The 13,748-nt window shown below is 39.3% G+C and overlaps 1 protein-coding gene across 2 annotated transcripts; it reads right to left on the bottom strand.

Moving 5' to 3' along the window:
- Window positions 1-4,107: 4,107 nt before the first annotated feature.
- On the bottom strand, window positions 4,108-11,050 carry LOC309699375 (small ribosomal subunit protein eS19). 2 transcript variants are annotated; one of them, XM_082522378.1, is made up of 6 exons: window positions 10,709-11,050; window positions 10,424-10,494; window positions 7,779-7,879; window positions 6,397-6,580; window positions 6,248-6,302; window positions 4,108-4,636 (listed from the first exon to the last, which is right to left on the bottom strand). In XM_082522378.1, exons 2-6 carry the CDS (start codon window positions 10,492-10,494, stop codon window positions 4,589-4,591), a joined length of 459 nt encoding a protein of 152 aa, XP_082378504.1. In that variant the 5' UTR covers window positions 10,709-11,050; the 3' UTR covers window positions 4,108-4,588. The 2 variants fall into 2 exon arrangements, with proteins under 2 accessions (XP_082378504.1, XP_082378503.1); XM_082522377.1 differs by lacking the exon at window positions 4,108-4,636 and adding an exon at window positions 5,278-5,500.
- Between the last annotated feature and the right edge of the window lie 2,698 nt (window positions 11,051-13,748).

Genomic DNA, 13,748 nt, shown 5'->3' with positions numbered 1-13,748 from the left:
AAAAAAACTGATGATCTATCAGACTGGATTGATCTTGTAGAAACATGCCAGAATGTTATGAACTTATAAAACGGATTATTATTATTATATAAATTATCATTCAAAGCTGGAACCAGCTTTTTGCATTACTGGGAAAAGGGGGCGTGGTGTCTATCTGTCTATTTGCCTAACTGCTTAGGCACATTCACTTCAGTGCAAAAGTCTTGAACCATATCCACCATAAAATAGGATCTGGAAAGCATCTGACTGACAAAAGGCCTCATTTTTCAGCACGATAATGAGAAAGACGCACAAGGGAACACTCCCAGAAGTCATGGATTGGCCTCCCCAGAACCACAGCAGTGTGATATCATCTTGATGGAGAACAGAACAAAAGTTAGCCAACACCCTGAGTGTCCTTCAAGAAGCCTGGAGAACAATTCCTGAAGACTTTAAAGAAAACACAAGAGCTGCCTAAAAGCGTTCACACTATGTTGAAGAATAAAGTTGGTCACACCAAATATTTACTTTCAAGCTTGCCTTATATACTGAACTATCATGTACATTTGCATGTTTCAATAAATCACTATGCCTATTTCCCATTTTTCTAACACAATATAAAGAAATGAGGGGTGGCTCAAGAGTTTTGCACAATACTGCATATTATGTTAAGTTAATTGGTGATTCTACATTAGCCGTAGGTGTGACTGTGTGTGATTGGTTGTCTGTCTCTCCTGTTCAGGATGTACCCCATCTCTTGCCCAGTGACAGGCAAGAAAAGAACAATAATTGTACATTTTATTTGAATTAAAAGAGTTGAAAAGTGCATGAATGAATTGAGCCTCTGAATACAGGTTAGTGTGTGATGTTGTCTTGAGAACCTCGACACACGGTCTACCATAATGTTATGCCTGGCTCATTTAAAGAAGGAGAGATCAATCAGAGAGAAAGAGTCTAAATAAATATCAATAGTTTTAAAAGTACATAATGACATGTCTGTGAGATGGATATAAACAGCTTTTTTGTCTAATGATTAAAATTAGTCATTGCTAGTTAGAGTTAAAGAAATGCTTGTGCTTTGATGTGGGATTATCGTGTCTCCTAATGCATTCTTGTGGAGGCAGGAGATATGTGCAAAATTAACATTACATCACCCGATTTTCAACCAGTTTTCTACTACCCCAGCAATCTTCAGTGCCTGTGGGAGCCCATCGTTGATGACGCAATCTGCAGGAACCTTATCACTACCGTCCCCGAGGTCACTGGTCTGCGCTGGATCCGTGCATGGAGACACCAGTAAATGCCCAGTGAGTTAAAGCCCAGTGCACACAAAGAGACTGAGGTGGTACACAAGTATGCGCATGAAATCTGAGACTGAGTGCACTTCTTATTAAACTTCACTGGTGCAGGTTTACACTCTAATGGCATCTAATTGAGCATCAGAAAGATGCTCTCACTCTAATATTGACTGTAAGAGGGAGATCCAGCAGTATTGTTGGAGAGAAAACCTAGTCAAAGTGTCTTAGAATGTAACTAAGTACATTTACTTAAGTACTCTGTGATATTTTATACCTCACTTCCGCTACAGTTCAGAGGGAAAGAGAGGAGAGAGGCTTGCAGGGATGAGAGGTGAGGGTGCTTGCCTGTTATCAGGAGCCACCTTGGTACAAAAGGACCAATTGATTGCCTTTTTCTGTTATTCCTGATTGTAGAGACTGAAGAGGATTTTTAATTACAGAAATATAGCACTCAAACAAAGACATCATAAGGACAAGTGACCAAATGTAGCAAATATCTGTCAGCATGGTGGTTTCATCACAATCACATGGGTAACATTATGACATCTGCCATCATCGTGGTTTGTTTGGGATTTAATTTACTCATTGCATGTCAAGAATGTTTTTTTCCAGAAAAGATGTCATCAGTTACATTCAGAAGAATCTTTTATCCATAACTAACTTACCTGATCCCACGTTTAACAACTTCATGCTGTGATGCTTTGAAGAGAAATGTTACAGGTGTTGTCTTGCTCAGCTCAGACAGGGCATCTACTAGTCCTTATACTTTTTAAATACACATTTACAGATAAAATCAAGTGATTCATGTGTCCTTGGTTCAGTTTGGATAGATCTTGAGTGTTTTTAGCCAATTCACTGTGAGAATTATGTGCTCGCAGTGCTGCTATTTTCAGCCGCTCTGCAGATTTACATCATATACTGGTTTGTTTACCATGTGTTCCTGTGACCTCACCCTGTCATTGACATGTTGCTTCTATTCCTCTCGAACCCAGTCCTCATAAAACCTTATCTTATGAGCCAGTTGCTCCATAACTCATGATTCACTCGCTTTTTTCAGCCATTTGTCTTGTGTTAGAGCAGGTATGATGCACTCATTTTACATGGAGACTCACGTTACAGCCCATTTTGATCCTAAGCAGGCAGCACCAGTGAAACTAAAGAAGTTTAACTACATATTTAGAAAAAAGAAAAAGAAGGCCATTTGTAACAGCTTTTCTTAGTTTTTGACGTGGTAAAGAAATGCTGCTGTAGTAAATGAGAAAAATGTGTCAGCATGATTTAAATTGTAATAAATGTATAAAATTATAGAAAAAGGGGAAGTTTCTGTTAGTACATGGAACATATCCTGTTTTGTTTTTTACAATTCAAATTCTTTGAATTGTTGTGTTATTGTGCTTCTAATTGTCACTTTTCTCACACAGTGCTGTTATTCTGTTTGAGATCCATTGTTTGGATCTCTGGGCCAAAGTATTTGGAGTAAAATGCTTGTCTTAAGCTACCTAATTTGATCATCAGCCTGTTAATCTGAATGTTATGGGTTTTATAGATTAAACCTTTCATAAAATAGGTGAAAGTATGCCAATAAGATACATTAGATTAAAGCCTATATCTACAGAATGTACGGGTCTTAGCCTGGTGTTCAGGTCTGGCAGGGCTTGCAGTACACTGGTGCAAACCCTGAAGATGATGAAGAAGAAAGCCTTGCTGACCAGCCTTCTGTGAAATGAATATTTAAGTTTACTGAATATGTATGTCTGTGAAGGTTCTCAGTCATCCAGGTCATCGTAGTCAAAGGAGCTTGCAAAGAAAAGCGTCTGGACTTCTTTAAGTTGCTTGAAGACGTTTCACCTCTCATCTGAGAAGCTTCTTCAGTTCTAAGGTCAAATGGTGGGGAGTCCCAGATTTAAACTTAGTGAGAGTATCACAGAGGGACAAAAAGACCCCCTGATGATCCTCTAATCGCCTGAGCCAAGGTGTGAAACTGGGTGTGGGTCCCAATCAGCCAGAGTTTCGGGTGAGCTCATTGTGAAACCTGGCCCCACCTTATCATGCGAATTCCTGAGGTCAGATGGCCCAGGATGTGAGTGGGCGTTAAGGCGTCTGGGGAGGGAACTCAAAACTGGATTATAGATGGCAGACAGTTGGAGTCATAAACCACCGCCTCTGTTCAAAGATGGTCGCTCACAGTGGACGTAAATGGCTTCTTTCACTCCTCTTTCAAACCGTCTGTCCTCTCTGTCCAAAATGTGAACGTTGGCATCCTCGAAAGAGTGACCTTTATCCTTAAGATGCAGATGGACTGCTGAGTCTTGTCCTGTGGAGGTGGCTCTTCTGTGTTGTGCCATGCGCTTGTGAAGTGGCTGTTTGGTCTCTCCAATGTAGAGGTCTGGACATTCCTCGCTGCACCGTACAGCATACACCACATTGTTAAGTTTGTGTTTTGGCGTTTTGTCTTTCGGATGAACCAGTTTCTGTCTGAGCGTGTTGCTGGGTCTGATGTCATGCTTGGAGAAAACTCCTGAGTTTTTCTGATACACCGGCTACATAGGGGATGACAATGTTGTTGCGTCTGTCTTTCTTATCCTCCCTCGCTGGTGTCTGGTCTTCTTTTCTGTGCCTGTTTGCTGACTTTAAGAACGCCCATTTAGGATAGCCGCACGTTTTGAGTGCTTCCTTTACATGCGTGTGTTCCTTCTTTTTCCCTTCAGGCTTAGAGGGAACATGTTCTGCCCGGTGGTGTAGGGTCCTAATTACTCAATTACTACATCAGCTGGATAAGCAGCGTCATGAGCAGCAGCTAAACTGAGCAAGAGTCACTCACAGGCCCATATAAAAACTGACATTCAGTCAGTGCTCATACTCATTTTATTCAGAGCATCCTGTATAACGTATATGTGCTCAGTAATACCATTCTGCAAACACAAAGTTAGAAAATGAATAAAAATGTGCATGAGAATTCTTTGCATTTCTTTCCTTTCTACATCTGCTCTCACATTTCTTTTTCTCTCCATTGCTTCACATTCGTAGGCAAAAATACGAACATGCTTTTGCTTTGTAACACTGCATTCGGAGTGCTTTTGTTTCCACTCTGCGCCTTAATGTTACAAGGCCACCGCCAACCTCTGACTGCTGCAAAACATTCATGTATGATATTTGCACTCGCTGTATTTTAGACACATGCATCGCTATGAAGTGCCTCTTTGTGCTCGGTTACTGTCGGCACTGGGTTGATGTGGGAGGAGGGTGAACTTGAGTAAATAAGCGGTAAGGCATAACTGCATTCCTTTTCTCAGGATTCTTATATAACGTCCTCAGATGGCGCTCTGTAAACTCCGCTGTTTCTTGTTTGCTGAGGCAACCTGAGCACACAAAAGACAATAAAAAGAGGAGAGAGGACAGTCGTGCTGATGTAACAAACTGAGAAGCTATACTCTGCACACAAGGCATGCAGTATTTATTTAGAGATCCCAAGAAATATCTCACATATGATTATATGTTTTACATTGTTGCCATAACTGAGACACAACACTAGAGGGAGCCACTTCAACTGTATGCTGCACATCTGGTGCTGTAAAGGGTTGAGCAATAATGACATTTAATTTCTGATGTCTTTGAAGCCCTCTGCAAGTATCAAATGTGTCTACAGTCATGATAAAAAAAAAAGGAAGCGCACACTCTTTCAGTTCTAGAGTTTTACGAATGAGATCATGAAAAATAAATCATCTGGCCCTTAGCAGGTCTTAAAATTATCCAAATACGAACACCTCTATAAAAGGAGATGATGGATTGTATGGTAATAATCTCATAACCCTTCCCATACTGATGCTCTGGAGCGTTCGGGTGCATTAACACAATGCCAAGAAAGAAAGACATCACCTTGGAGAAGCAATTCTTGCTGCCCGTCAATCTGCGAGGGGCTATGACATCATTTCAAAACAATCTCAAGTCCATTTTGCAGTGAGAAAGATTATTCACAAGTGGAAAACATTCATGGCAGCTGTGGAAAACCCAACAAATTCACCGCAAGGTCATCCGTACAAAGCTTGGATAAACTCTCAGTTAGCGCGTTAAGTGTTAAAGTTCCCGACAGCAGAGACCTTCTTTCGGCTGCATATTCACAAGGGATCACCACAGAGGATGAAGCCACATATTTGATTTGGCACAGATTTTTGTCCTTCCTGACGCCACCCTCCGAGGGATTTGTGTCTTCTGCTGGTCTTGAACTGGGGATATTTCGCTTGTTAGCTGAATGTGTAAACCACTGAACACTACAATTAGAAAAACACTAAACACATACCAGCACAGCTCAGGTTTGCAAAGCTACATCTGAACAAACTAGACCTTAGAATTAACAGATGCTGTGCTTTCTTTTTACTATGACAGCAAAAAATAAATGTAATGAGCTTCCATTTATTCTTACCTTTTAAGAGTAGCATCTCATACTGAATAAAAAACAAAAATCATTTTTATTTGTCTTAAACTGGGTCTGAGACACAGCCTTTAAACCAGCTTTTATCCAATTGATTTCTTCATAAACAAAAGGCTTGAGCAGTAGGTGGGTGGGGCTGCTGCATGTCTGAGATGACCACATTAGGGAATTCCCTACTCTGTGATATCGTACAGATCCAAGACTAGAAAAAGACTGAAACTCTTAGCCTGAGCGTTTGGCTCAAAGGAATTACTTTTACATACATGGACCTCAAAGACCATAATGGGTCCACTGTAAAGAGTTATTTAACAACATTATGACAATTAGACATGATCCCCTGCTCACTGTCACTATAGTTCTGCTGAAAAAAAGTATTATTTTTATCCTCTACACCATAAAAATAATACAAATTCTGATTAACCCCTCTCAATTACAGTCTTTAACTAACTGCAGGAATAATATGCACATTACAGAGAATGAAACAACATTTTTATGCACAGATAAATCCACATATGCATGTAGTGCAAGTCTAACAACTCACCTGCCCAGCGATCCTATCCAGGTCTCTCTGACCCTGAGAGGTCAGTCTACGACCGCTGTAAGCACAAATATTTTAAAACATTTAAAAATAACAGTTGTTGTGAAGTCACCACCTCAGAATCACATCGTCTCAGCATTCACCCTTCTCACCCATTGGGATCCTTCTCCACCATCTTGAGGCCCTCCAGAGCTTGCAGGACCTTCCTCGCCACGTTCCTGGATCCTACGCTGAAGTGGGCGGGGCATACGCCGTTCCTCTGGCGGCCACCGTAGATTTTGATCATGGAGCCCACGCCGACCCCTCCTCGCAGGTACAGGTGGCGGGCCGTGGATGCTGGTGGCACGTATCATATACAGTGCAGTATGTTTCAGTATGAACTTATTTTATCATTCAAAATACAAGAAGTCAACATATTTTAGAGCTAATATAAGTCAGTACAGGACATCCACAGGTAAAGGAACAGTGTGCAGTGCATGCGTTTCTATTGAATTTCGCGAATATTCTTTATTCATATAACAAATTTTTATTCCAGGCAGAAGCACAATGTGCAGCATGCTACTATCTCAATAATGGAAATCTAAGTTAACAAACAGGAGAAAGTGTCAGGATTGCAGACCCAGACATGGGACACAGGAGTAAAGCATAAAGTAGAGCCCTTAAATATAAGCATAATAAAGTCTGAAAGTAATCCAAAGCAAAGCATAACTCCAGGCAATCCAATACACAGCTGAGAAGGAAAACACAACACAAATCAGGGATAATGGGACAAAAGATGTTGCACTAAATAGAAACCATCAGGGACAAAAGACCACAAACATAAAACAGGAAATGAACTACACAGAAAATGACCACAGAGACAAGACTGGCAAACAGAGAAGGATCACAAAAGGAAGTAACAAACTTATTACCATCAAAGCAAATAACTAAGGGCAAAAATAACAAAGAGATTCCAATGGACCAGGGAACATAAAACATTATAAACAGAAGACCAAACAACATAAATCAAAACTCAAAAGAAATCATGAATTAATAAAATGACATAATTAAGACAATGTTCCCTAAATCAGGGGCTCAGAAACAAAGAACAGATTTGACTGTACTGCACCTAGGTTCATGGTAGCCACAGTGAAAGGCCTGCCTGTGTTACTCAGCTGTTTGTGTATGATCATAAATCACAAGGATGCCTAAAAAAGGTACAAATAACTCCAAGACCGAATTGTTTTTCCATCTTAAGATGAGATTTCCAGAACCCAAACTTTATCAAATAAAATATATCTTCTGGTTAAACATTTCAGTTCACTGAGTCAATTCAGCTAATGATTGCTTTTCATGTTGACTGTAATCAACTCTGTTTGGGTAATTGTTCGGTGTGTAATTGTTTATTTTGTCTGAACAATAATTAAAACAGCTTGAGACAGAGAGAAACTGCACATCCACACACTAGAGAGGACTGAGCCTGACATGTTCATGACTTTCATTTACTTTTTATGATTATTTGTCACTCCAGCTGCACGTGGAAACGAAAACCAACCTGCTCTGGTGTAAAACCAGTTGTCGTCACAGGGGGCAAGCTCCTTGTGCCTGGCAAGCTTCACGGTATCAACCCACTCTGGGACCTTCAGTTTGCCAGACCTGAAAAATCAATTAGTAGGTGATGTGATGAATAAAAACAGCGTGATACATATTAAATTGTTTGCTTTTCCAACTCATATATATGATAATAAAGGTAAAGACTTCATCGTGTAGAGTAAGGCAGATTTTTTTGGTCATAAAAAGCTTTGATTACAATTTGGATGAGAGTCAAAGTAAGAACTTCATATTTTATTGCTCTTTGTAGGATGTTTCCACTTAAGTGCACTAACAGTTAATTAAAGTAGTTCTAAGTTAGAAATTTCCATCATGAGAAATATGAAAATACAGCCTCTATTAATCCCATGCAGGCAAAAGTATGGCAGTAGAGGTACAGCATATGTGCAGAAAGACCAGTGGGGTATCTATTGTAAAATAAAGCACAATAAAGAAAATGAAACAAGCTGGAATTTTGCTTTCTTTTTTCAGCATTCAGGGGGTGTATTATTGTTGTTGCATGAGTCTGAGCTCCCTCTGGAGTACAGGCTGACCTATATAGGATTTTTAAGACTGATACTGATACCAATATTTAACATAGTTAAAAAAAAACTAAGAACCTGATACATCAGCCAATAGTTTTTCTTTCAGACACACAAAACATAAAGAAAATTATTATATTTGTTATATATATTCAAATTACTAAGCTAATATGAAAATGCAGTTTAATCTAGTTTTCTTGTCACAGCAAGTCACAGATTACTCACTGCCACTCAGTTCGGATCAGCTGGTTATCACATTTGTGTTGCCAACATGGAAGTTAGAGAGCGCCCTTTTGTAGACATACTATACAACATCAACACTCAGTGTTTAAGGGCATCTCGCCCCTCTCTTCTTTACATTTTCACTTTAATTTATCGGCTATTGCAACTGTAGCCGATATATCGGCAAACAGTTAATATCAGCCGTCAGTCGGGCTGTACTCTGAAGGTTCACTGGTTGTAAATGTGATTTATCGGCCAGTAAAAACCACACAATAAACACTGACACACACACGGTGGTGAGTGAAAGGGAAACATATGTGAAACTGTTTATACGTGTGAACAAGACAGCAGTGATATACATAGAAAATCAGCAATACTCAACTGAGAATGGCCACATACCACAAGAGAGAGAACATCTGTGATGTGTCAGAAGCCGCACTGAAATACAGCATCATGTCATCATGGCTGCTACTGTGGTTTACTACATTCTGGAGCCCATGTGTGTTTCATTCTTTTACTCTGCTACGGAGACTGAGACCCTTTAAAATAGTTATATTAAATCACTTTTTAACTATGAACTGGATTTTCCTGAGTGACTTACATTTTACAAAAATTTTAATCTAAATACAGAAGACGTAACTGGCCACGAGACTGGTTGTTTCTTTAGTACTATTAAAGTTATACAAATATAATTGTCTATGCATGCATATACATTTTAAGAAATCATCTGTGTGTGTGTTTTACTGAAACCTAGCTGTGAAAACTATGCAATCAAAACTTCAGGTTCTGATTGTAACCAAATTAGATCTCTCATGTATATTATTTTGGTTTTACTTCCAGTTTTTCTTGTTTTTTTCCTTCATTGTTTTCACCTCTATTTAGTTGTCTGTGCCTGAGCTCTGCTCCCACCTGTGTCTTGTTTGAAATTAGCCCTCTGTGTAAATACACTCCTGTATTTGTGGTCTGCTTTTCTTCCCGAGTTTCTTCCATTCTTTGTCTCCTCGGTATGCCAATCTCTTATTACTTTGCATGGGTCTCTCTAGGAAGTCTTCAAGATTAATGTAATCGCTGAAAAACAAAACTTGTAAAATCATTGCATGTTAGGAAGACTTGTAGCTTTTTTAAAAAAATTATAAATTTGATTTATAAATAAATAAGGTCTGACACAAATTCAATTAAAAAAAATTGGAATATAGTTCAATATAGTAAATTTAGCAGCTTTCCCTCTCAAATCTACAGTTTTAATCATTTCTTTTCACAATCCCACCCAATATGTGCCAGTTTTTTGCCACAAAAAAGTGTCAATTCTTCTTCTGCATTTACCTTTTTATCCCTCATAAATCTGCCAGTTTATTCTAATTTGCGCTACTTTGACGTAAAATTAGCTAAACACTCACAAATTTACACTCTCCGATTAACTTCATCTCTCAAATTGAATTTTTCTTTTCTAGGACGCATAGTTTTGGGTTGTTTTTTTTGTTTGTTTGTTTGTTTTGTTTGTTTTTTAGCTTTTGTTTTTTCCTTCGAAGCATTTCTTCTTCAAATTTACAATTTTAATCTCCGAAGTTTAATTTTCAAGTGTTTATTCTGTTGTCCTCCTCTCTTCCCTCTATCGCCCGTCCTTTAATTAAAATAAAAAAAAAAAAAAAAAAAAGTATAATCTTAGGTGGCCCTCAGTTCGGTGTCTGCATTAATAAACTGTCCTTTCCCTGTGATTCACCGCGTATTGCAGCTGTCTGAGCCTCTGCCCAGCCTTCACAAATACCCCATCATCCCGCTTGATTGACAGGTGGACATCAGCCCGTCATCAGATAAGCGCAGAGGCAGGTTGTGGTGCATTACTTACTTTTTGAGGAAAGCTGACAGTGCTTTGACAAACTCTTGCTGGTTGACATCTTTCACCGTGACGCTGGGCATCTAGAAGGACAGTTGGAGACAGGGGTGAGCTGAAAATGATACACTGTTTGCGGCTTTACGAGCAGAAAATCAGCGCTGATGTACCGTCCGTGCTAACGTTAGCTAAAACTCTAAGCTAGCCTAGCTAAAGTAACTGAAAGCGGGGCAGACACTTCGCCTCTTTCTGTTACTCAAACGTACACCTGTCATTATCATATATTACCAAATATCTTACTTTGTATAGGCCCCACAGAGACGACAGGCAGGCGGTTATGGACTCCCAGCTTAGTGGCTGCAGCAAAAAAGGATGCTGAAGAGGGATGGAGGGAGACTGCCCTCGTTTGGAAAAGATGATACCTTATCCCAAACTAACCTCGCCTGCCGCTTAATATCCCAGCTTAATTCACCCTTTAAACCTAAGTAACACTGACGGCAATATTCTCCACTTGTATTGTAATCCTACGGGTCAAAAAAGGTGGCGAAACAATATTAAAAAGCGAGTTTTTGAATATGAGGATGCAGTTTATGAAGTACTCCTGCTGAATCCCAGCAGGGGGGACTGTTGTGGCACCTTTCTTTACACTTCGTGTTTATCAGGATCCTTTTCAGAAAGTGCTCTGCAGTCAGGGAGGAGGGGGGGGAGGAAAGCACCAGAGGGCTGGTATCGTCTTAATTTTTCACCTGCAGTGAACTCTAGTTTATGCAAATACAGTCAACGTTGCTTTTATTTGGCTGTCAAACGCTAAATGGAGCTCATTCTGCGGCTGCCGAGCCTGTGCTCCGTGTTTGAAGGAAACACAAGAGTGCATTTCAACGGTTGATCATGACACAACGCATTAGATTTGGAGCTACCCAAGCAGTCAGCATCTGTCACCATCCCCCAAACTAAGCGCTTTGGCCTTGTTCAGAAATATAACAAAGATCAGAACCCATATAAGTCTTTATCAGATACATAACAAACTATTTTATTTGATGGATATTACATTAGGCTTAATTCTATATTGTAATGTTAAAAAAGTCCATCAAATACACTTCAAGGGAAATGATGATTACAGGCTTGTACTCAAGTTTAAAATAAAAATGACTAAAATTGGTTTTGAGCTGAAAGCCACTTAATTGATTAACAATAAAAACAAATGGCTTGTTAAATGTGAGGATTTGAAGCTTTCTCTTAACTTTAAGTCCAGGCTCTTAAGGGGTTTTATTGTCAGTTCAAAAGCATGTGCAGGTTCAAGGCATCTCATCAATACCTTTCTCTGAGGGCATAAAACTTGGGTTTTTAGCGTGGCGCTTAACATTTTGCCGTCTAAAATTGTCCCGTTTAAAAGGCAAAGTGAAATCTTACTAGGCCACATAGTCTCAAGTAGAAAAAAGATTTTTAAGCAGACGTGCAGTTGCTTCAAAAAATGCATTATGTAATCCCAACAAAATGACCAGACCACGTACTTTTCTATGCATACAATGGTGTTACAGAACAATGTAAATTCATTTTTAAAGATGCTTTATAGTTGTGTTAATGAAATATCAAGGTTATTATCACTGTATAAATTAAGTGAAACATTACTTCTATTGCCTCATAATTTGCAATATTTCAAAGAAATGTGTAATATTTGATGACATGGGGGGAAAAAATAACATTTTATGTAATTGCTGCTTACAGGCAGCATTATTTTAGTTTTTATGCAATGAAGGGCACTTTCAATCCTTTTCCAATGAACTTTATAATTTAAAGTGCCAGCAGCATTACAGTGCAGTAGTAGTGATGCAGAAAAAGTCAAATGTCAGAACAAAAGAAACCTAGGTAGTTTGTTCAACGGGAGTCTTAAGTGCAAGTATAACATAAGTGTAATTTCCATCCACCTTTTGCTGATCCTGTTTAACTAGTGAGTGCTCCTAGCTCCATACTAAGTGGAGTCATTTGTTTACTTTTGGGTTGCACGTCATCCCGGTATCTCCTACTCTCTTACTTTCATAGCCTTGTTGTATTCAATGATATTTGCCTCAAGTGGTTTTCACCTGTAGCTGGAACAATTTCCTTGCGTATTTTTGCACAGTACTGTTCCGTTGTGGATATCAAAGTATCTTCGTACTCCCCAGGCTGACATGCAGCTCTCACTTGGATGTGGCTGGGTTTCTGTTACTGTGCAGTGTGTTAGCCTACCATAGATCACAGGTAAATTGATTTTATATGTATTTCAATTAAGACAAACTATATGACAGGATCTAAACTAAAATACAATAACAATGTAAATGTCCTCATTTTTAGGTTTTGTCAACCTAACAGGGTTCTTAAAGGTTTGGTGCAACTGAAGTTTTAGGTTCTTGTTGTACAGTTTCTAAACCTAAATCTTGTCCCTGACATACATTCATATTTTAGAGAAAGGCTTAACAAACTAAACACTTGCAAATTCACTACCTAAAATACATGAAACTACGATGCATTAAAAATGAATTCAGAATAATTAATTAATAGTACAATGTCTCAAATAAACGAACCCAGTGATACAGTGTACCCTGTCCTTTTCAGGTTGTCACTCACTTTGCGACACCAAAAGGTTGTTTGTGTTCTTCTGGACGTAGCGTTTTCAGTGAGGAAGAAACGTTTCGTCGCTCATCCAAGTGACTTCTTTAGTCTCAGCTGACTGCAGGTTTCCCCCAACCTTATAAACAGTACACTTGCACAATGACTGAAACTAGCCCACTGTCACTTTAGGACAGCAGGGAAAGACGCTAACCACCTCTATGGCTACGCAAGTGGAAGCGGGTGGCTGGATGATCTATTGCAGGCTACGTGCAGTTTTTACAGGCTTTACAAAAAACGGCTTTGTAACAGTTTATTTTAAGGTCCACTTCTTTCTGCATTAATCTCCACTGAGACAAATTAAATAACTAGCCTGACATTGAAAGGGATAAAAGTTGGGTAACCACACTATAAGAATTTGTATACTTTTAGAGAGAGGAGGCGGGGCTAAGCGGCCACTGCAGTGTATGTGTGAACTGTCGAAGAGGAGAGTGAGGAAGCACAGCTGGTATCGGTGTATCAATACTGCGGAAAACACGTATTGAATCCTCTTTCAGCTGTTCAGAACCAATGCATATTTGGACGATGCTCGTTTAAGTCTTATGTGGCAAAGTGCTGAAAATGCAGAACGTTGTGGCTTTCCTTGTCCGTAAAGTCGCATCTTATGTGGCATTTGAGCTAACGTCTTGCACCAGCGTGTGGAAGCACTGTATCTAAATCAAAGCTAGCTAAATGTGTTTACAAATGTGCAGAC

The sequence above is a fragment of the Aulonocara stuartgranti genome (genome assembly GCF_965226115.1).
Source record: "Aulonocara stuartgranti genome assembly, chromosome: 22".
Taxonomy (NCBI): domain Eukaryota; kingdom Metazoa; phylum Chordata; class Actinopteri; order Cichliformes; family Cichlidae; genus Aulonocara; species Aulonocara stuartgranti.
Note: the sequence above shows the minus strand (reverse complement) of the source record. Positions and strands in the feature narration are given on the sequence as shown.